This window comes from Zingiber officinale, chromosome 7B, assembly GCF_018446385.1.
Source record: "Zingiber officinale cultivar Zhangliang chromosome 7B, Zo_v1.1, whole genome shotgun sequence".
In the NCBI taxonomy this organism is placed as follows: domain Eukaryota; kingdom Viridiplantae; phylum Streptophyta; class Magnoliopsida; order Zingiberales; family Zingiberaceae; genus Zingiber; species Zingiber officinale.
The window spans coordinates 57,259,995-57,283,910 of NC_055999.1; the positions used below are offsets into that span (position 1 = coordinate 57,259,995).

The 23,916-nt window shown below is 36.1% G+C and overlaps 2 protein-coding genes and 1 long non-coding RNA gene across 3 annotated transcripts; all 3 read left to right on the forward strand.

The window, feature by feature from the left end:
- Positions 1-9,388: 9,388 nt before the first annotated feature.
- Positions 9,389-9,697, forward strand: LOC122004356 (ethylene-responsive transcription factor 3-like). The gene has a single exon (XM_042559257.1). The coding sequence runs from the start codon at positions 9,389-9,391 to the stop codon at positions 9,695-9,697; it is 309 nt and encodes a 102-aa protein (XP_042415191.1).
- LOC122004357 (60S acidic ribosomal protein P2B-like) lies at positions 9,611-10,242 on the forward strand. Its single transcript, XM_042559259.1, has 2 exons — positions 9,611-9,894; positions 9,962-10,242. The coding sequence occupies exons 1-2, from the start codon at positions 9,807-9,809 to the stop codon at positions 10,240-10,242; spliced, it is 369 nt and encodes a 122-aa protein (XP_042415193.1). The 5' UTR covers positions 9,611-9,806.
- Positions 10,243-10,406: 164 nt separating this feature from the next.
- Positions 10,407-13,144, forward strand: LOC122003761. Its single transcript, XR_006118087.1, has 3 exons — positions 10,407-11,008; positions 11,096-11,161; positions 13,123-13,144. It is a non-coding gene; the product is annotated as an uncharacterized LOC122003761 (long non-coding RNA).
- The last annotated feature ends 10,772 nt before the right edge of the window (positions 13,145-23,916 follow it).

The following is a 23,916-nucleotide window of genomic DNA, read 5'->3' on the forward strand; positions in this document are numbered from 1 at the left end:
GGTCGTTTCATAGAATACAGATATGTTAAATGAAGAATTATCTTGCAATTGATAGAACACCATTCAGACTTAAAATAGCAATCTATTTTATTGAAAATTAGAAACTATTAATCTTGGCTCATTGCACTTCCAAAATTATCATCCAAATTGTAACATGTGCCATTCAAATCCCCAAGGTTAGGATTCAATCTCAACTCAATCAAATAGCATTTATGCTCTTCAAATAATTCCAATAGCACCAAGAACATAATGTTCAACTTCAGAAATCACTCATCAAAAACTGAAACGAGTCTTATCATTAGAAATGTCAATCCAAAGATTCCAAAACACTATACACTTCCCCCACACTCAAAATTTTATCCATCTTGGCAATCTAACTCATCAAGAAGTCAACCAAACTCTCAATAGAAGAATGACAAGCAAAGGTGATCAAAAGTTAGAATACTAGATGCGAATGCTTAAAGATAATTGTGGAGAAAGAAATGGGAAATAATGATGGAACAAGAATGATAAAAATATCCTTCATCTCCATGCACACATATGCTATTGTGACTTTGAAAAGAAGCTAAGCAAGTTCTAGAGTTTCAATTGTTGTAAGTACATGTCACACAAAAATATAATAGATATAAGCTTAAAGTGGTCCTCTCTAGGTAATTTTTATGCAATCAAGCTTAATTGATTAAATTGAAATACACCACCAAACTAACCAATATCATGTGAGTAGAGCATCTAATCATGTTAAATAACCTAAAATTGATGATCAAATTTAAGAGACTTTTACCATCTTAAAAATATTACTTACAAAAGTCCCATGGAGACCTTTATTCAAAATGACATGCTATATACTAAACAAAATTCAAAGTATGGAAACAAAGTGCAAATGTAAGAAAGTGCAACTAATGAAATGTATAAAGCAAAAAGAATTTATTAAAGAAAATACTAAACATAATGCATGAATTAAAATGCAAAAGCAAGTAAAATTGGGATCAACTCCCCTTTAATTCCCGGTGGTTGAAGAAGATTCAAAAGAAGAAGTCACCCCGAAAGTGGAGTAATTTTGGTTACACTCAAATTCTTCTTATTAATCATTTTTCCTTTCAAAATTCTTTCTGGAGGTCTGAGGTGATTCAGTTCAAGCATCCACTCTAGAAGCTTATGTTCTCCTACAATATCAATCAAAGAAAACCTCTCCCACTCACATATGGAATGAGAAAAGAATAGGAGAATATTAGTGTTGGTAGAAAATTTATCAAGCAATGAATCACATCTAACAAAATCAACGAACGGTACCTCTATTAAATTTTCTAATATATCACAAGAAATACTGACCTTGTTCTGTTGAAAGGTACCTGGAGTGGTGATTGTTACCTCTTCCTCATCAAGTAATGGTTCAATCTCTGGTTCTGATGAATGTTCAGCTTCATGTAGTGATTTTTGGGTGCTTGGCTCCATAACACAAATCCCTACACTCTCTTCATCATCATCATCATCATCATCATCAAATACAGGTGATTTTTGAGGTAATGCTTCCAATAAGCATTCCCCTACACTTAAATTCTCTTCAGGTAAATTTTCAATTCCTGCATCTTCAACAACATCTAAAATAACACTATTAGTAGAATTAGAAATTTGAATAACTACATCATGATCACAAATTAAACTAGAAAATTCTTGTGAAGAAATGGGAGTAGGGTCAGGCCTGACAGAATCTCTACTATCCATCTCTCCACTAGAGTTTTGTGCTTGTAACTGGTTGATGGATGATGCAATTTTATCTAACTGAATCTGTATGTTTTGTATCCTCGCAAATTGTTGCTCTTGATGCTCACTCATTTGTTGCATAATTTCATTGAATTTCCATGTTGACTCTGCAAATTGTACTTGTGCATCCTCATACCTGAAATGTGAAAAATCCACCCTATTAGAATTATAGGTATTAGGAAATGACTCATACCTATTCTGCTGCTCCACATGTGGGTAGTACGCAGGCTGATAGAACCCAGACTGAGGCTGATAATAATAAGTCTCCCTCTAATCTCCAAAATGCTGATAATATGGATCCATGATAAAATAGATTTCTTGTTCTTACACTAACAACTAGCAAATAAAATCAGAAGACTCAGGAACATATAAAATCAAACTCATGGATATATGAACATGAAAGCAATCAAAACAACAAAATATTTTTAAGTTTTCAAAATAAAGAACAATCCTAAGATTATTGAACACTGTTCCCCAACAACGACGCTAAAATTTGATGAGCGTAAGTCTGTCACACCCGCAAATCAAATTAATAAATGATATCCATAAACCCCTTACATACACAATGATGTTGTAATAACAAGCCCAGGATCGATCTCTCGAGGAACTACGGGTAGGATGTAATCTTAGGATCGTATATTATTCCTATTTTTGGGGTTTTTAATATGGAATTGGGGGTTTTAGCTTTGAATCTAAATCTAACAAATAGAAAGCACATCAAATAAGAAACTAATCTAATGCATAAGTAAAATCTACCTAGGTGTCAACAATCAAACCATAACACATTGTCACTCTACGTTGTGATTAAATCATTAACACACTTAAACTAAAAATGAAATAACAAGACACATTTAAAATCTAACCTAAAGCATTGAATAAAATAGAGAATTAAATGACAAGTCAAATTTAAATCTGATCTAACGCACAATTCAAACCCTAACTTGGAATTAAACTCTTAACACTTAACTAAGCATAAATTAAACAAAAATTAAGCTTCAACAAGGTAAAGAAATACTAGATTACTTGCTAAAACATAACAAGCATTAAAAGAAACCTGTACCAAACTATAAAATAGTAATAAAAGGAAATAAAATGGTAAACCGTTCCATTCTCACAATCAAGCTAGCCAAGCAACACTTCTTGCCGTCACAAAAGAAGCCGGAGATGAGAACGGCCAACTCCGGTCATTAGAGAAGAATCTCAGTGGCAAATCAGCTCCAGGAATGCTCAACATCGTCGGCGGAACGCCCCCGACATGCTGGAAACACCCCAAAACCAATAACCGGCCCGAAATCTGAAATCGAAAAATCTGGATCTTGAAATCTAGATGAGAGCTGTGGACTACGGATGGTCGTCGGATGAAGCTCAGGAACACCGGACGAACGCCGTCAGATGTTTCTGATGGAAGATGGACTCACAGATTGGAGGAACACCGCCGAATCTGAGGTGAACAGGGGATTATCGAGAGCAAAATTCCTCCGGAGGGAACACCCTCCGATGACTCCAGATGATCGGGAACTAGTTGCCGTGAAGCTCTCTCACTAATGTCGAAGCTTGAGAAGTTGATCGGAGAAGAAACGAGGTCGGAAGCTCACTGGAAATGCCGTGCGACACGAAACTGCGCGAAGGAGATCGACAATGGGTGAAGCACTGTAGCTTCTGTTTTTGAATCAGATCCAGATATGAAGGAACAACTGTGATTGATTAGGACTTGATCAACGATGAAAAGTTACCTAAAATCCATTCCGACGATGTTGATCTTGATCAAGAGTCTAGATCTACTCTTCATAGGTCGGATGGACCATATCTTCAATGGATGGTTCAGATCTGTCCAATCTTTGATGAATGATCCATAATGCTCCGCAGCTTGATCTTCTCGTTTAAACTCTGATTCGAGCACAACTTCGGTTCGAATAGATCCAAATCTAAGATCCTTTGACGCCTACAAAATAAGAATCAAATATTAGCATCAAATAACACAAAAATAAAATAATTTACAATTAAGTCCAAGAATACATACAATGCACGAAATATGATGCAAATATAGGTTTTATCTATGAGCATAACATCAAACCATGCATGTATGAGTCAAAATAATACAGTAAAATCATGGTTATCACATACCCAATAATCTACTTTATAGTCTATCTTGTTACAGGTGACGTTTGACGACACCAAAGTACACAACTCCTTATGTAGGAAATTGTAGTGACTTTAAGTCTAAGGACTAGTCATACCAATAGTCAAATGAGAATGTTTATGACACTCATATAACGATTCATGAAACATTCTCATGGCGGGTCAATTCGGCATATATTCTCTAATATATATTCATATGTCAACTTGATATCTCATATCCATGAGTTGTGGGATTAAGTCATCACTTGACGTACATGCTAGTATCAATGCATTAATATTATCCTTACATATTAATCCTTGACTAGGAATAGCTAAGAGTAGCATTCTATATATCTACAATATCCCACTATTAATTCAACCAATTGATATGTTATTTGTTAGAGTGTATACTAAAAGCCTAGCTTTTGGTATAAATATTTATTATGAATAAAGAATCACATTTGGTCAAATTGTCTACATTTGTTTGTAGTTGTTCATTTAATTTATATTGTAGATAACATAGTATGTGGTGTCACATGCAGAAGATGATGTTATCAGTAACTTATAAATTATAAACAGTAGCTCACGACCAAAATGGAAAGGAACAAACCATTAGAAGGTCGTAGTGTAATTAGGTATTAGTTTATCTTGACTATATAATTACACTAGTACACTCAAAGTGTATTGAGTAGGACCATTTGAGGTCATTTCTTTTATACTGACTTTATAAAGGAACAAACACCTCGGTTATTATGGAAGTGTGTGCTCTTAATCCTAATATAATAACAAGCACATATATTTGATATTTATATCTTTAATTTATCAATGGGTGAGATTTAGTTCGATGAATCAACAAGCCCGATAAGTTGGGAAATGATATCACTTATAGTGTGTGTTGTTGATTATAGAAGGAAACTGTGTCCTAGAGATACTAGGTTGATAATGTCCTCAAGAGGAGCTCATAAGGATTGTCATGTTAAACCCTGCAGGTGGACTTAGTCCGACATGATAATAAGGTTGAGTGGTACTACTCTTGGATTTAGATATTAATTAAATGAGTTGTCAGTAACTCACTTAATTAGTGGACATTCGATATCTTAAACACAGGGAGACTAACACACTCATAATAAGAAGGAGCCCAAAAATGTAATTTGGGATTGGTGCGGTAGTTCAATAATAGTTTTCTAGTGGAATGAATTATTATTGATAAAATTAAGTTGTGTGTTCGGGGCGAACACGGGATGCTTAATTTTATCGGGAGACCAAAACCAATTCCTCCTCTCGGTCCCTATCGTAGCCTCTTAATTATAGAGTACTATACCCACCTATACCCACCTTCTTACCCATCCTATAGGGGCCGGCCAAGCTAGCTTGGAGACCAAGCTAGGGCCGACCATGGGTATGTTCATGGGTGAATTCATGTGGTCGTCCCTATTAAAATAAAAAGGAATTTTAATTTTAAAATTTTTCTTATGTAGATAATATAATTTAAAAGAGAGTTTAAAAATTTAAATCCTTCCTTTTATAAGATTCTACAAAAGATTAAGAGAAGAGTTAAAATCTCTTTCCTTATTTGTAGATTAAAAGGTTGATTTTAATTTTGGTAAAAATTTTCCTTTTAATTATATTCATGATTTAAAAGAAAGTTTAAAAATTAAAAATTCTCTTTTATTAGTTTCTACAAAAGATTAAGAAAAGATTTAATATCTTTCCTTATTTGTAGATTGAAAGGAGATTTTAATTTTTAGAGATAACTTTCCTTTTTGGAAATTATCCACATGTTTAAAAGAAAGATTTTAATTTATAAAATTTCTTTTTATTAACCAATCATGAAGGGATTAAATTATTGGAGAAATTTTTATAAATTTCTAGAAACAAATTAGGAAGTTTTAATTTTTGTTTTAATTAAAACTCTCCTTGTTTTGGGGAGAAGAGTGGCCGGCCATTATAATTTGAAAAGAGAAAATTATTTTAATTAAATAAATTTTCCTTTTCAATGGCAAAAGAATTAAGGAAGTTTTTATTAAATTTTCCTTATTTGTCAAGACCAAGGATTATAAAAGAGGGGGTAGAGGAGGCTTCAAGGCTAACGACTCTATTCTATTTTTCCTCTCTTTTCTCCTTGGGTGTGGCCCTTTCTTTCCTCTCCTCTCCTTTGTGTGGCCGAAACCTTCTCATGGTGGAGATAGCTTTGGTGGCCGGATCTAAGAAGGAGAAGAAGGAGAGAAAAGAAGCCTCTTTTCTAGCATCCCTTGGAGCATGGTGGTGGTGGCCGAACCTCTTCATCCTAGGAGAAGTTTTGATGGCCGAAACTTGTAAGGAAGAAGAAGGTGCTTGGTGGTTCTCATCTCGGAAGATCGTTGCCCACACAACGTCCGAGGTTAGAAGAGGAATACGGTAGAAGATCAAGAGGTCTTTCTAAAAGGTATAACTAGTAATTTTGCTTCCCGCATCATACTAGTTATTTTGGAAATAATACTAAATACAAGAGGCATACGATTCTAGAGTTTCGAATTTGTTTTCGATATAGTGTTCTTTTGTTTTTCTTTCCCTTGTGATTTGATTGTTCTTTTCGGTTAACCTAAAGTTATTTTAGGAAATTAAATATTAGCTTTCCATAAAAGGTTTTGTCTAGTCGGTGGTGGTTGCTCCCATATCCAAGAAGGCCATGTGCCTCGCCACGTCAGTACTGGGAACCAATTATGGAAATTAATATTTAATGGAATTAATAACTTAAGGTGATTTGGGTAGAACGTGTTAAGTTCCGCAGGAGACCCAAGTCAAAACCTAAAAGAACGAATAGATTAAGTTTTGGATCAAACGTGTTAAGTTCCGCAGGCGATCCAAAATTTAATTTAAAAGAACACATGGTAGCTAGGAAAAGGTTCAGACCTTTGTACAAAATTTTTGTACAGTGGAACCTCTAGGTTTTCCGAGTAGCAACCAACATTATTGACTAGAATCTCCTACTTTAGGATATTATTATACTTATTCATTCAGCACTGAACTGAAGTAAATATAATAACCAACTTTGCCCTTTATTAATTAGTGAAATATGATATAAAAGGTGTCCTTGTCAATCATCTCGAAATTGGTACTAAGGTTAATACTAACATAGGAGGGTACAAATCTAGAGCCCGATTGCACTGAACCAAATTGACTCATGTACGAGCATGACCTGCCCATGTCGAATACTGGACTGTTTATGGTAAAAAATTTCTAAGTGAAACAACTAATATTTCGCCGTATGAATTCTTTTTGCTTACTACTCTATAGTGTAACGGAAGTATTAACTATTATTAATAGCTATTTCGTAACCTATCGGATAGTAATGGTCGATCATTTATGGCCGATGGCTATCATTAAGCCTTGAGCATTGAATGATCTTTACTCGATGCTCAATATAGATAAGGGATGGTACTCCTATATAAGAAGACCATGGTCTTGAACAGAGGAGAGATGCAAAAAAAACAAAGAAACTTCATCCACTTTATTCCTTATTCTTCCTCTTTGTCATGCACTTGCTCGGCATATTTATTCGTGATAACAGCCAGGTACAATCTCAATTCATCGTGATCCACCAATGCTTGGTGGCGATCATAATCTACCGCTATATCCTGAGAAATATACGACCTAAGAGAACCTCGAAGCACATCCATAGGTAGGATGAATCTGTTTCAAGGAAACTACATTGAGCACAAGACTCGGCGACTCTTCCTTTCTAGACTCGGCAACTCTTCCATTCTAGACTCGGTGACTCTTCTTCCTGACTTAGGGGAGCATTCAATTCTTCACTTCCCAATTGAAGGAACCACTCAGTGGCTTCCTTTCCCGACTTAACTGCACTCTGCATCCACTTGGACTACTTGCATCTCGACTCGACTTGTCACTCAGACTCGGTTGGGACTCGGACTAGGTGATACAAAACGGTCATTTTCCAGACAACCTAGCAGCTTGGCCTAACTTTCAAGGCCGACAGTCTAAGATTATCTTCTTAGGTCATCTTAACAGATAAGTTGAAATTGATTTTATGTAATTTTAATTCATCTAAAATTCTCTAATATTTTCAGTCGATTGTCCAATGGTAGTTTTAGCCAAAAATACTACATGAATTTAAATTTTTTAAAATTGAAAAAGAAATACATTGAATTGTTGGAGCATTCGGTGTACCCTTAGATTTTGATATTTGGGCAAAGGATTTAAGTTATGGTTTGTATATATATTTGATATGTGTTATTGAGTGTGTAGGTGATAGGTGCAAAGGAAAGTCCAAGTATGATCTTGGCAAAGGTGAAGTCCAAGCATGAGAGTCTTGGTAGTGTAAGTCAAAGCTTGAGGCTTGGCCATATAAGTCTAAGTGTATTTGGCAAAGGAAGACCTGACAATAAGGACAAGGCCGAAGGAAACTCTTGAATGCAAGGCATGAAGGATGGAGAAGCATCCGAGGGATGCAAGGCTGATGAAGGAGGTTAGAAGGCAAGGTCAAAGTTGTGCTGGCAAAGGAAAATCCAACAATAAAGATAAAGCCAAAGGAAGCTCTTTAAGACAAGACGTGAAGGATAGAGAAACATCCGAGGGGCGCAAGGTTGATGGAGGATGCTAGAAGGTAAGATTAAGGTTGTGTGGGTGAAGATGAGTGTATGAGTAATTGTACTTGAGGATAAAATCCTAAGTCAGGGTTTACCAGTCAACTGGTATATGTCTCAGTTGACTGGTGGTTGAGAACCTAGAATGGAATTCTAGGTTTGTGGTTTTAGGGTTATCAGTCGACTAGTAACGTTACCAATCGACTGAGAGTGAACATAATGCTTCTATTCGGTCAGCCATGAAGACCAATCGACTGATCCATGGTGGAATCGAACTATTAGATTGTAACGGTAGAATTCCACAGAGACCAGTCGACTAGTAAATATGATAGTCAACTAGTGGAAGAAACACAAATTGGGTGTTTCTTTCCATCTCTATATAATGGAACTCGGATTAACTGGCTTGGGTGATGAAATTAGAGGTGGTTAACCCCTAATAGAGTCTCCAAAGCTCTAAGCAGTCCAAGAGTTTTTAATCGAGTTTGTAGTGAGGTTTCTCCACTGCACTACAAGAAAAACCCTCATAGACATCAGTGGAACAACAACAGTTTTAAGCAAAAACCGATGTCTTTGAGTATTTTACACCGGTTTTTCCAAAAACCGGTGTCTATGAGCGCAGATTTTCGCTCATAGACATCGGTTTTTTTAGCCGATGTCTATGAGCGCCTTTTTTTCATTAATAGACACCGATTTTAACCGCGGTTTTTAAAACCGGTGTCTATGAACCAAAATTCTGACGGACTTTCTTAGCGCCCTTTCTTTTGGGTTTCTCCTCGCCTTGGATAAAGCAACCAGCCAATTTATCTCCCCAATTTTGAACAATTCGACATGGAGAAATTAGCACTCCTCTTCCTTTGATCCCATTTCTCGCTCCCTCTTCCCCCTTCTTTTGTTCCTTTTCATTCCGTCGATCTGTTGGCCAGATGAAGAAAGGCCGAGTTCTGGTGGAGCCGGCGACGGCAGTAGCGGAGACGCGGTTCCGCGGCGTGCGGAAGCAGCCGTGGGGGCGGTTCGCGGCCGAGATCAGGGACCCCTGGAAGAAGGTCAGGGTGTGGCTCGGAACCTTCGACTCGGCCGAGGCTGCCGCTCTGGCCTACGACTCCGCCGCTCGCGCATTCCGTGGTTCCAAGGCCAAGACCAACTTTCCCCTAGCCGCCGCCGCTGCTGCGTCTCCCACCCCTACTCCTGCATTCCGCTGCCCTCCCTCCGCTGACCCAACCCTAGGGTTTTGATAAGATACAAATTGGAATTAAGCCGACCCACCTCATTCTACGCACTCATCACCGAGAGGTCCGAGACCTTGCAACAGCGGCATCGTCGTCTGCAAATCTCGAAGCGAAGATGAAAGTTGTGGTGGCTTATCTCCTGGCCGTCCTCGGCGGCAACCCCAACCCCTCCGCCGATGATATCAGATCCATCCTTGAATCAGGTCGAACTCTCTTCCCTCTCATATTTATCTTGGTTTCATTTCGGTGATCCTTGTTTCTTGCTTGTAGTGGGAGCGGAGGCAGAGGATAAGAGGATCAACCACTTCCTCGCGGAAGTCAAGGGCAAGGACATAACGGAAGTCATCGCTGCCGGCCGGGAGAAGTTCGCTTCCGTGCCCTCCGGTGGCTCTGTGGCTGCCATCGGGGTCGCCGCCCCTGGTAGCGGCGGCGCGGGCGGCGCCCCAGCTGCAGAGGAGCCTAAGAAGGAGGAGAAGGTGGAGGAGAAGGAGGAATCCGACGAGGTGAAACTCCCTGTCTTTCCCTCCCGCAAATTTTCGTTTCCGACATAAATTTGTGGTTTTTTTTCTTTCTCGTTTCCAATTTCTGTTTTTGGAAAACACAAGCTATGGAGATTGGTTTGATTGCTATTTGTTGTAAGTTTTGAAGGTAATGGCAGTCTTTTTTATTTTATATACTATCATATCACTTAAACGGCTACAAGTATGCCACTTTTTCCAAATTTAATAGCACATGGTAAAGTCCTATCTTGTGATCAAGGTTCACAAAGCATATACAGAGGCATAAAGTCATGCAGACAAAGACTGAATATTGTTAGTAAAGTGCATAAACTCTCAAGTATTTGGATTAATTAGAGTTGAAGATGTAAGGGGTGGAGGGAAAAAGGAAATCTTTGTTAGTATTAATGATAAGTCGCCATGATGATTACCATTGTTATTGCTAAATTTGTTGATCTCCTATGTTTAACTCATACCTCAAGTATGTAATTAAATGGTTTAATTTCATACTTTTTCGTATTGTTGTGCATACGTAGGATTTTGTTTCTCTGCAGGGAGTTAGATGAGTGGTTTATAGACACCTAGTTGCATCTCTTATTTTCCTCTACATGTATGCACATTTTTTGACATCGGTTGGCAATTCATGTGTATTTATCTTTATTTTAACATACTTCTAACTTTTAACTATGACCAGTGCTTCTTGAATTATCTTTGAAGGTTTGGAATCTTCAACCCAGCAGTCGTGTATGATCACCTGGGAGAAATTTATTCAGCACTTATTCTGGGAAGCTTAGTGTTCTGCATTTTGTTATACTTGAAAGTGAGCTTCTGTAAATTTCAATCTAGCTTTTCCTATGGTTATTACTGTCCTTTGTTCCTAATTTGAGATGATTGTTTTTCTCCAAAGGGTCATTTGGCACCATCTTCTTCGGATTCTGGTTCATTAGGGAACTTCATAATTGATTTTTATTGGGTGAGCTTTCTTAACCAGACATCATTTGCAGAGTTGTTGTGTCATTGTTTTTTTCTGGATTGATTGCACATAAAATAATCAGATAAATGCATCTGATTGATAATTTGAGATACTATGGAGTATGCAAGGGCCTTGCAAATATCTCAAAAAAAAAAAAAACAAATGAACATATTACAATGGATTTGTTGATTTATTTTTTAATCACTGTTACCTAATCATGGCAGGTTATGTGCCAATGCTTAAACTTTTATTAGCTATATTTGATAGTGAAGGATTTTATCTGTTACTTGTTCCCAGATGTATCACTATTTTTACATATTACAATTATGTTTGCATGGGTGCACTCTATTCTTGCATTTCCATTCTCTGTACTAATGGTTACATGAGATTTCTCCAATCTGCATATAGATTAAACTATATTTGTGTATGTAAGTGTACTTTGTAGAATATGTAGCAGTCTTACTTTCTTCTGGTTGTCTCTTTAACCAATTGATTCTCTTTTGCTTCTTAACTGTGCATGTTTATCCTCAACAAACATTAAAAAAGCACGTCTATTTGCTAAAGTCAAATGTCATAAATTCAATGTAGCCTCATTCATTTTCTTTTTTAGTATAGAAAGTAATATATGCTCTTGATCACAGACTTAAGCAGGAAAATCACTCTGTGATTTGTTTTGTGATTTGTTTTGCTGAATAGTTAAGTCTCAATCATTAGCCAACACCAGGGAGCAGAACTACCCAAGACTAGTAGTTAATGCTCTAGATATTTCCATGGGGAATTGTGCTATAACATGTTTTGGTGTTGAGGGTTTTAGTCGTAAAAGGAGTACCATGAGATCAAATTGCATTGGAAAATGCAATTTCCTTAAAAAAAATTAGTTAAATATTTATGTTTGGTACAAATGAATAACCTTATTTGTGACTTCATTAGTATTTTATTTTCAAATGTTTCATTGCCTACTCTATATGTGTTTGTTCGTGATCCAAGATATGTTGACTTAAGAGTTCAGAGGATATTTTCTAACCATATCTACTTGTGGAACCAACTGAATCACAAAAAACCTTCAAGTATTTTTTCCATTATGTGAAATCTTATGAAATGATTTATTTAGAAATCTAAAACACTTGCCCACCAATATTCAATGTTGCCATATATTCACCGTCATGGAAAAAAAATTCTCTCACATCCTTGGTCTCACTGCCAACTATAATACACATATGCATGTACTTCTGTTGCAACAATAGGATTATTTTTACTATGATGATGGGATCTTATATAATATCACATACATGTAAAAACTCTTTAAACATGGCTTAGAATATGATGTCTTTGATTTCGGCAACCACATTCTAGCTTTCATTATAAGGAATACCCAATGAATTGGGATGTCACAAGTCAATTTGAATATGGCGCATTGGAATACTTTCCTGCCTGGTCTCTATTTAAGCTTTTCAAGCTAGTTCTGCAGTTCCATGAACTTTTCAATCTCTAAAGCTCCATTCATGTTAAGTTGTTGGGAAAAGAGCATCTTGACAGAATTGAAATTCTCCTCTTTTTATCAGTAAAGTTTGATTTCTGGCTATACAATAAACACTTGCCTCACACTGCTTGTTCAATGTTCTTGCACGGAGAAGTATATTCACTGATATGAGGTCCTGGCAGAGGAAACCTTAGGTGGAATAGGTTATTCTTTGCTTTTAAATAATTGTCATTAAAACCACATGAGGATCTTACCTCTTGTTGATATTGTTGGACTTCCTTTTGCTCAACCATTTGGTTTGTGCCTTTCTTCATGCTAGTTTTTCTAGCTATGTGTTGTTATTATGCAAGTTGTATCTCATGTATTAATATCCTTCTATAATGAACAAATGAATTACTTGGCAATGCTTTTCAGCCTAATTTTTCCTATCAATGTAGCTGCAATTTATACAGTTTGTGCACAATTTTTTTTTCTTGTGCAGGGCATGGAACTGTATCCTCGTTCGGCAAAAACTTTGACATCAAGGTTTTTACAAACTGCCGATTTGGTATGATGTCCTGGGCTGTACTTGCCGTCACATATTGCATCAAACAGGTCAATTTTATCTTTACATCTGTTCTTTGAGCTGTTGATAAATATAGCATATGAGGAAAGCACTAATATGTCAAACAACATCTGGAACAATAAAGAAATTAATTGAGGAAGAAGATGCTGACTTTACAGATGTCTGTATCCCTGGTTTTAAGCTGGGTGATAGTGAGAAATTTTTCTAATTTTCTTAGTTTAAATTGCAAATCCTTCAGATGTCAGCCTACACTTTTTTTTAACTGCTATGGGTTCCTGTAGGTATTACTTACTTGGGGTTAAAAGGCCAATTGATCTTAGTTTTGCCCATCAATGCCTCAGCTTCACGTCCAGTTTGTTAAAAGAACTTTTGGTGGCTTACAAGAGAGTTACAGTTACCCTAATATTTCCAAATGCAGTGTTTAAAGGTGCGCCTTTATAGTTGGGCGTTGCTCTCATGCGAACCATGCTCCATATGACTGACTGTAGTAACCAATAAAGAACAAATGATCATTTGGGGAGTAGGTATTTATTGCCATCGACTTGTTATCTCAAGCAATTAGGCACCTGGATGTAATGCCTTATGTCAAAGGATGGATTCCCCAAGTCGACCTTAAAAAAACATGAGAAAGACAATAATGACTGAAGGTTGTACAGTTGAGAGATTATTTGAAGCAAAACATGTAGAGTTTTCTAGTTAATTCACCTATGATGCTGATATCTGGATCAAAAGACAAGACAAAAAGGATAAATACACATCAACTCTAACTTGTTTGAGTGTTCTAGTTTGAGTGTTCAAAAGGAAGCTCTAACTTGTTGTTTTGGGTGCTGACTAAGGAGGCAGCTGCCTTCTTGCCGCATTCCTTGCTGCTGTGGTTGGTAGCAGAAATCACAGAAAATAGGGGGCTTAGTGCAGGATATTCAGGATACCAAGATGGCATCAGAGGTAGTACAATAAATAGTATATCTCTTCATCAGAGGTAGCTTTGTTCTTCTATGCTTCCTTCACTGGATTTGTTGTGTAGTCATATTTCTTTGTTCAACCATTATCATGCCTAGTAAGTTGTTGTATGATGCTGTCGGTTCTTATCAATCTGTACACTTGAATTAGAAGGAGCAAATTATCTATGTTATATTCTAAGCAGCATATACTAAGTGTCATATATGAAAGTTTTAGATTCTATGTTATATTCGTTATCTTCCACAGCAGCCTTTAAAAACTCAGTATTCTATTTTATTTGATACATGTACACATTTGTTTTAGTTATTTGACATATGGTGGATATATGTGTTTTTACAGTTTACAAATCTCAAATACTCCAGAGTTGAAATTGATGAAGTGCGGTTCGAGTGGGCTGAATGCATGCTAGATTACATTTGAAGTGCGGTTCTACCTTGATGTGTTAAAAGAATGTTCTACCTTGATTTTGATATCTATTAGCTAGCTTTTGATGTAAAAAGAATGTTTGGGTATTTTATGGATATTGTTGTAAGAAGATTATTTATATAATTTGTGAATATTTGTGTATTTTATGGATATTATTGAATGAAGAATATTTGTATAATTTATTAATATTTGTGTATTTTTTTTTGTTATTGTCGGTTTTTCATTGTTTCGGAAATCAAATTGTGCTGTTAAAAAAATATACATATTACATCGGTTTTCCACCGCTGTAAAACCGGTGTTATTAACTAATATTACATCGGTCATTTACCGCTGCCAAAACTGGTGTTATTAACATACAATATTACATCGGTTTTACACCGTTGATGAAACAGTGTCGTTAAGTGATATTACACCGGTTAATAACCGATTCGAAGACCAGTGTCGTTAAGTGATACTACACCGGTTTTAACCCGATGTCTAAAATGACAGACTTTTAACATCGGCTTCATAGACATCGGTCGAAAATGAAATAGACACCGGTGGAAAACCGATGTCTATGAAGGTTTTTGTTGTAGTGCTGACAAGGAGGATTGAGCTAATCGAAATTTCGATGACTAATCCACCGACGAATTAAGATATTATTCACCTTACAAATAGTCATAACATAGAAGCATCGTCTCTAAATCACGTAAATAAATGGCTTAGGATTTGTTTTCTTTCTAGGATTAACTTTCATATCCATTTGTATGTATTTCTGCTGCCAATGAATAACTCCAAATAGTTCAGAGAACGTAGAAAAGTACTTGTTTGTGAAATTAGCCCACTGTGGGACCATATAGTAATTTCCTTTTATAAAACTTGTATATAATCTTTAAAGGGTTCAAAATTTGAAAAGGAATGTATTGCATAAGTTTAAAGGTTTTAGGGAATATAGAAGAACGCTTGCTTGTGAAATTAAATTAATTTAGGTCCATGTACCGATTTTGTCCATAATACTATATGGACCTAAAATGTTCAAGATTGGAAAAGGAAAACATTGTACTAAGACATTGTACAATTGTAGATGGTTTGGATTCATATAGTAGTTTGGTCGAAACCTGCTATATAAGCTTTATCTACTCTAATGTTGAATCTGAGTATTATGGGAAGCTTTTAAAGTCCACCCATGCTTTTATGAATGTCAAACTCTTTAAGTTGACCATGTAGTAGTTTTGATCAAAACTTTTACATGTCTTTATTTTAACAGTTTAAATTTTAAACAAGATTTTACCTGAACATGTGTGTATACATAATTGATTAATACAATATCCGAATTAATAATATATATGTTGTCGAAAGTCCATGTAGATAAAATGTTTTTCCCCTTCTTGCACATTATGTCAAATAAAGTCACAAACTTACCCCTTTTTTTTTCTTTTTTTTTTTTTTTAATAATCCCGGTGCCTAGGCCTTAGGCTCAACTAATTTTAGAGATGGACGACTTTCTCTCTTATGCACCTAGCAAATAAATCCAAAAGCACAATTATATCAATCCAAATAACATAATTATGACTTTTCATATTGCAAACTCAACTAAATTACAAATTACAATATTCCATGATTACTACTAAGCTTGTGCCCTTTCACAGGCTTCCTACTTGCATAGCATGTTTCAAAGGCATTTACCTCTTTGCCATAAATTTTTTATTCCCTCAGAACGATCTAGTGATTAGCGTATGAGGTCGAGAGTTCTAATCTTAGCATAGTCGAGGTAAGTGTCTCCCTCATATGTCAGTCATTATTTCAAAGATCAGTAGTCATCCGTGATTTACCTCCTCTGTGTTGATCCTCGGATGAATTGGTGAGGGGCGCTGAGATAAACCCTAGGGTTGATGGGAGCGCTGAAAATAAGCATAGTCACATTTTACCATCATATTTCTTATAACATAATAGATTTAGAAAATTTAGGTTCCCCTTCTTTACTTGATACATTTTTTTTTTATGTAGAATCATGGGGTATTTTAACCAAAATTTGCCACGTCTTCATGCTACCAAACCTTCCTACATCTGATATATCGTATTCTATAGTTGTTAAACGATGCTTTCTCCTCCAATTGTCTTTTGATATTGGGAATAAACTATTGTAGCGTCGAAGAGGTGGCCAGAGGATTTGAAATTTTGAAAAAAAAAATATGAATAGACTCAAGGGTCTCTAGGAGTGTAATTGTGTTCATTTAACACAATTACTTTAAATCTACCACATACTTTTAATTAAGGACCATAAAAAATCGTTTAATGACCCAAAAAGGTTATAAATATGGAGAAAAAAGAATATGAATGAATTTAGGGGGACCATCCTGAGTAAATTTGGAACGAATTTAAGCTGTTTAAGAGCATCAAACACTGTTTCTAAAAAATGACTAAAAAGTGTTTGATAGCACTAAAAGGACACAAATCTAGAAAAAAAAAATTGAACAAATTTAGGAAATTACTAGGAGTGCATCGGTGAAAATTTAAAATCAAAAACATGAAGACACTTAGAGGGTCCCTAGGAGCGTAAATGTATTCATTTGACATGAATTTGAGACCATTAGAGGCATCAAATACTTTGGCCAAGAGTCATCAGGTATTTTTGGCACAAAGTGTTTGGATTCAAGTGATCGCTAGGAGTGAAATGATGCAAATTTGAAATAAATCCAAACTCTTTTAAGCTATCAAATATTTTTGCTCAAAAATGGTCAAAAAGTACTTGATCGTCCTAAAGGGCTCCAAACTTTTTTTTTAAAAAAAAATAGATGGATTTAGGGGATTATTATAAGTGTTATGGTGTTAATTTGGAAGAAATATGAATCCTTTAAGGCTATCAAACACTTTTGGGCCACAATAATTGATTTTGGTTGTAAATGAACCAAATGTTCATGAGCTAGCTTGATATTCAACTTAGAAGAATTTATTTATATTCATTCAATACACACAAGATCAATTAAATAAACATACTTGAACAACTCATTAAACCATATAAACAAACTTAAATACATATGCATCCAACTCAATATTCATGAATAAAAATTATAAACTATATGTGAACAATATTCATCAATAATATATAGGAATAAAATTTATAAATCATACTCATCAATAAAAGTCTTATCAAACTTGTAAATAAATAAAGAAGCTCTCAAAATGGACAAACAAACTTATGTTAGGTTCCGTGCAAAATTTAAACAAGAAGAACACACAATGGAAAAGGAACCCTAGATATCCATACAAATTCAGATTAAATCATTGGTATAGAAAAATACCTCTAGATGCTCAACATCTTTGTGAATCTGGAAGTCAAGTCGATCTAAGCACGTCAAAGTGTTCAAGCCTCTTTGGTATCCACACGAGCATAGTCGTCGCCCATCTCACGAGCATAATTGGAGTCTCACATAATCGTATGTGAAATGCTAGCTACCATGCATATATATAAGTTGAGATCAAACCCTAACTTTTAGGGTTATCACAATCTTATCGGATAAGATGTGTTCTTAACCTATGCAACCACTAAGTCTTATTTAATAAGATGAATAAAACGTGGTCAAGTCTTATCAAATAAGATATTGTCTAATAACATGGCCAAGTTTTATCTATTAAGAAATTATCTAATAATGTGGGCTTTATTCGTTAGGGCTTGTTTAAAAAACCCAAACGAATATTAGATTAACTATTAATCCAATAAGTTTAAGATCTAATTAGATTAACCTAGTAATCCAATAAGATCCACTTAGATTAACCCATTAATCTAATAAGTTTAAGATTTGAAACTAATGTCAGACTTAAAACTTAGGCTCACTTTATTTTAGTGATACTAAAATAAAATAAACTCCAAAAGTAATGTGCTCTCTATGTGTAACTCAATAGGTTCTCATAACGTTGGCAATGACTTTAAAATCTTATTTTAAAGACACAAGCAATGAGTTGTTGGTGCGGGAAGCATCCGACAGTCAAATCTGTGTGTTGATTATGTCAAAAGGTCTAAAGTTAAGTTGTTTCATTATCTAATGAGTTTGAATTGGATTGCAGGAAAGTCCTAAGTGTACTTAGGCAAAAGTCCTAGCTGTGGTTAGGCAGGTGGAAAACCCTAGGGGGTGGTAACACTAGGTCCTAGGGGGTGGTAACCCTAGGTAAGGAAAAGTCCTAGCTGCGATTAGGCAAAGGGAAAATCCTAGGGGGCAGTAACCCTAGGTCCTAGGGGGTGGTAACCCTAGGTGGAACGTCTTAGCGGGTCGAGAGCTTCGAGAAAAATCTTAGGGGGTGGTAACCCTAGGTTGAAATCCTGGTTGTTGGTGCGGGAAGCATCCGACGATCGAACCCGAGTTTTGATAATGGCAAAGGATTCAAAGTTAAGTTGTTTTGTTATCTGATATGTTGATTGAGATTGCAGGTAAGTCCTAAGGTCACTTACGCAAAAGTCCTAGTTGTGGTTAGGCAAAGGAAAAACCCTAGGGGGCGGTAACCCTAGGTTCTAGGGGGTGGTAACCCTAGGCGGAAAGTTTTAGCGGGTCGGAGCTTCGGGCAAAATCCTAAGGGGAGGTAACCCTAGGTTGAAATCCTGGTGTCGCGAACCGAGTTGAAGTCTGGGCTGGTCGTGGACCGGACGTCCAGCATGAAGACTGGAAGCATCGGACGCTGAGCAAAAGTCCAGTCGGTCTGGAGGACCGAATTGGCAAAAGGTAATCTCTCCTAAGGGGAGTAGGTGATGATGTGTTCCCCGGAAGAGGGAACAGTAGGCGTCGGTTCGACATAGAGTTTCCGGTAGGAAATCCGAAGTCAGAACCGGACAGTCCGAAGACTGTCAAACTTGAGCTTCTTATATATTTTGTTTTGTTCTAACTCTGTTTTGCAGGAAACTAACAGTTTTGTGCAGGGCTAGAACTGACCAGGATCGGTCGACCGAACCTTGGGATCGGTCGACCGAACCTTGGGATCGGTCGACCGAACCCCCAAGGCCGCAGATCAGAATCCCAAAAATTGGACCAGGCTCGACCAGAGGATCGGTCGACCGAACCTTGGGATCGGTCGACCGAACCAAGGATCAGTGATGATTGGATTAGGCCAGGTTGATGGGGTCAGAGAAGCAGATCGGTCGACCGAACGGCGGGATTAGTCGACCGAACCCGGGATAAGACTTGACCAGATCGAAGCGGAGCGATCGAATCAGGCGGATCGGATGAGGAGGAGATCGCCTGATCGGTCGACCGAACCAGGGAATCGGTCGACCGATCCACATCGGGTCAAATCTGATCCCGAACTTCGAGGATCTGGATCAGATCCATAAAAGCTATAAAAGGGGTTTCGAGTTGAAGCTTCAGAGCAACTCTCGAACCAGAACTCAAGTGATCTTCCAAAGCTGTGCACTGCTCCGAAGTGTCTCGACACTCGAACGAACAATAACTCGCTTCTACATCTTTTTGTACTGTCGGTATAAGTTGATATTCAATACTTGTGTTACATAATTGTAAAAAGATTTTTCGGATTGATAGTGATTGCCCACCGAAAGCAATCTATGATCGCGGGCCTTGGAGTAGGAGTCGCCCTAGGCTCCGAACCAAGTAAAACCTTGGTGTCCTTTGTGTGTGCTTATTTCGTTTATCATTTCCGCTGCTTTAACTCGAACTACTTACGAAAATCAAAATTGTGAAAGCCACGAGCGCTATTCACCCCCCCTCTAGCGCATCTCGATCCAACAATTGGTATCAGAGCGGGGTCGCTTCGATTTGGTGTAACTACCAGTCAAGCAATTTTTTCGTGGTTTTTTCAATTTTATGGAGTCGATCGGAATTAGTATAATTGCTATATTCCGATCAATTTTATCGTTCGAATCAATTTTTCTCGAAATCGGTGCAACACCACTCGAGAATACAATTTATTCTTATTTCTATACGCACTGCTAATCCAAGACCAAGTCTTGGAACAGATTTTTTTCTCTTTGTGTGCAGGTTTTAAAATGGCCCTTCAAGAAGGTTATAGCACCGCTCGACCACCGCTCTTCACCGGAGACGATTTCGGGTACTGGAAGGGTCGGATGGAGGCGTATCTCCAGACTCGCTTTGAAGTCTGGATGATCGTCAAAATCGGGCTCCAACTACCAACTGACGGTGCCGGCAAGCAACTACCATACGAGGACTAGGACGCAACACTAATCAAGAAAGTGGAAGCAAATGTCAGAGCAACTTACACCCTCCAGTGTGGTCTATCGAAGGAGGAACTGAACCGCGTCGGCCCCTTCACCAGCGCCAAGGAGTTGTGGGAGAAGCTAATCAAACTTCATGAAGGAACATCCGACACTAAAGTAAGTAAAAGGGACCTAATATTCAATAAATTATATAACATTAAGTTGCAGGATGGTGAGACGGCTACACAACTCCACACCCGGATACAAGATCTACTCAACGGGCTTCATGCGATCGGGTAGAAGGTAAATAACCGGGACATCATCAGGTATTCCTTGAACGCCTTTCCGAGGAATACCTTGTGGGCATCCATGGTAGATGCCTACAAGGTTTCTAAGGATCTTTCTTCTATTAAATTAGATGAGTTGTTTGCTGAGTTCAAGCTTCATGAACAGATTAACTCGCATCCGGCCGAGAAAGGTTTAGCTTTGATTGTAGGTACAAACAGAACCAAGGAAGCCAAAGAACAGTGCAAAACCAAACCCAAGTCCAAAGACGAATTGGACTCAGAGGACGACGACGAGATTGTTATCGAGCTATTAAGGCTCGTACGAAAGATATGCAGAAACAAAAAGACAACTCAAACAAACACGAAAGACAAGACTGGAGTCACCTGCTACGGCTGTAACCAGAAAGGGCACTACAAGCCAGATTGTCCAAATAAGAAGCAACAAAGAAAGAAAGCATTGAAGGCAACTTGGTCCGAGTCGTCAGCTAAATCCGAGTCAAACAAAGAAGAACTGGCAAGCTTCCTCGCGTTACCAGTGCAAGCAAACATCGTCGAAACTGATTCCGAGTTCGAGTTTGGAAGCGAGAGCGAGTCAGAAATCGAGTCCGAGCGAAGCCACGGATCTACATCCGTTTCCGAAGGACCAAACCCCACTGTAAGTTCTCTACTCGCCAAAACTCAATTAGATGAATTAAAGAATTTAGTTCCCTATCTATTAAAGAAGTTAGCTAAATCCAACGTCCGGGCCAAGTCACTCCTAAAGGAGATAACGACCCTTAAGCAAGTGACTGACTCGAGTTCCTTAACTGAGCCAGTTCAAATTGGAAACTCAACTCAAGTCCAACAACTTGAGGAAGAGAATTCTAATTTGAAAATTCAAATTAAAGAACTCAAGGACACGTTGGAACGGTTCACCCTGGGTTCCAAGAATCTTGATCTGATTCTTGGAGAACAGTGAGCTGTTTTCAACAAATCCGAACTTCGGTTTAAAACCAAAAGAAAATACAAAGCATATTTATCCTTAGTAAATAGAAAAAATAGAAACATAGTTCAAGCATGGGTCCCCAAGTCAAACTTGGTTAATCAAGTTGGATTTGGACTATATTAGGCCCCAAGAATCAGATCTACTACCTTGATAGACCATATCGAGGTTATGATCCAGAGGGAGCCAATAGAAAAACTATTTTAATAAATAGATAAGATTACTTGATGATTGTTTATTTATTTTATCAGTAATAAGCATGTTGAGATTAGGATAGTTTTAAGGACTCAGGTATAAGTTACAAAAGATGATTAAATATATAATTTTTTTGAGCGACTTTGTCTAGGAAGTGGTGGATGATCTCATACCCAAGAAGGCCTAGTGCCTCGCCACGACCTGGGAACCAATCTTTGAAATACATATTTAATTGACTAATTGGAAAACCTAAGTTTAACTCAAATGTAAATTATTCCTTAGAAATAACATAACTTAAAGATAATCATCTCACACAAATTACTTAAGATTACCTAATTGATAACGTAGAATCGGGTGAGATGGATCTAGGTTGAACTTAGTCTAAAAATAATATAAATTTAAATCAAACTTAATTAACTCTATAATCAAATGAATTAATCAAAACTTAAAAATTTATTGTAAAATCATTTTAAATATTATTTGAAAAATCCTTTTAAAAATCACTTTAAAAATTATTTGAAAAATCCTTTTAAAAATCACTTTAAAAATTATTTGAAAAATCAATTACTTTAAAAATTCTTTGAAAAAACCTTTAAAAATTTATTGAAAAATACTTTAAAAATCACTTTAAAAATTCTTTGAAAAATCCTTTAAAAATTTATTGAAAAATCCTTTAAAAATTTATTGAAAAATACTTTAAAAATTATTTGAAAAATCACGTTAAAAATTATTTGAGAAATCACGTTAAAAATTATTTTAAAAAATCACTTTAGAAATTATTTGAAAAATCATTTTAAAAAATCTTTGTAAAATCATTTAAAAATTATTTGAAAAATCCTTTTAATCACTTTAAAAATTATTTGAAAAATCACTTTAAATTTTTTTTAAAAATACTTTAAAAATTCTTTGGAAAATCATTTTAAAAAATCACTTTAAAAATTATTTGAAAAATCATTTTAAAAATTCTTTGTAAAATCATTTTGAAAAATCCTTTTAAAAATCACTTTAAAAATTATTTGAAAAAATCACTTTAAAAGTTTTTGAAAAATACTTTAAAAATTCTTTGAAAAATCATTTTAAAATCACTTTTATTTTTAAAATCACTTTAAAAATCATTTGAAAGTCATACTCAAACGTATGTTAAATATCAATCTAAAATAAAGATAATTTCATCTTACACTCACTCATAAGTTGAACATGCTTGATAACCTAAAATGGGTGAGACGGAAGATTAGGAAAATATAAAATACCTATTATGTTTTTATATCTTACATGCTTGGACTCAAGACCCTAGGGATTTATTTTGGCATTAATTAAGGGGGAGTGAATGGAATCAAGCCAAGTTTTTAATTTAACAGTTAAACTCTTTGAAAAATTAAAGCAAATCCAATTATTCTTATCCAGAAAAATAAGTTTTTAAGTTTTAAACTATTTATAATCTTAACTAAGCCTTTATCAATATTTTTTTAAAGAAAAGTTATCTTTTAAATTTAACTAATTATTTCAAAAAGGCTCTTTCAAAATTTAACTAAATAATTTTTCAAAAAGGCTTTTTCGAATTTAACTAAGTTTTTCTTCAAAAACTTTTTCAAAATTTACTAAGTATCTCTTCAAAAACCTATCAAAATTCACTAAGCAATTTTTCAAAACTATTTCAAAATTAGCTAAGTTCCTCTTCAAAGTCAAAAATAGTTTTTCTTAATAATTTTTTTAGCAATTTTACA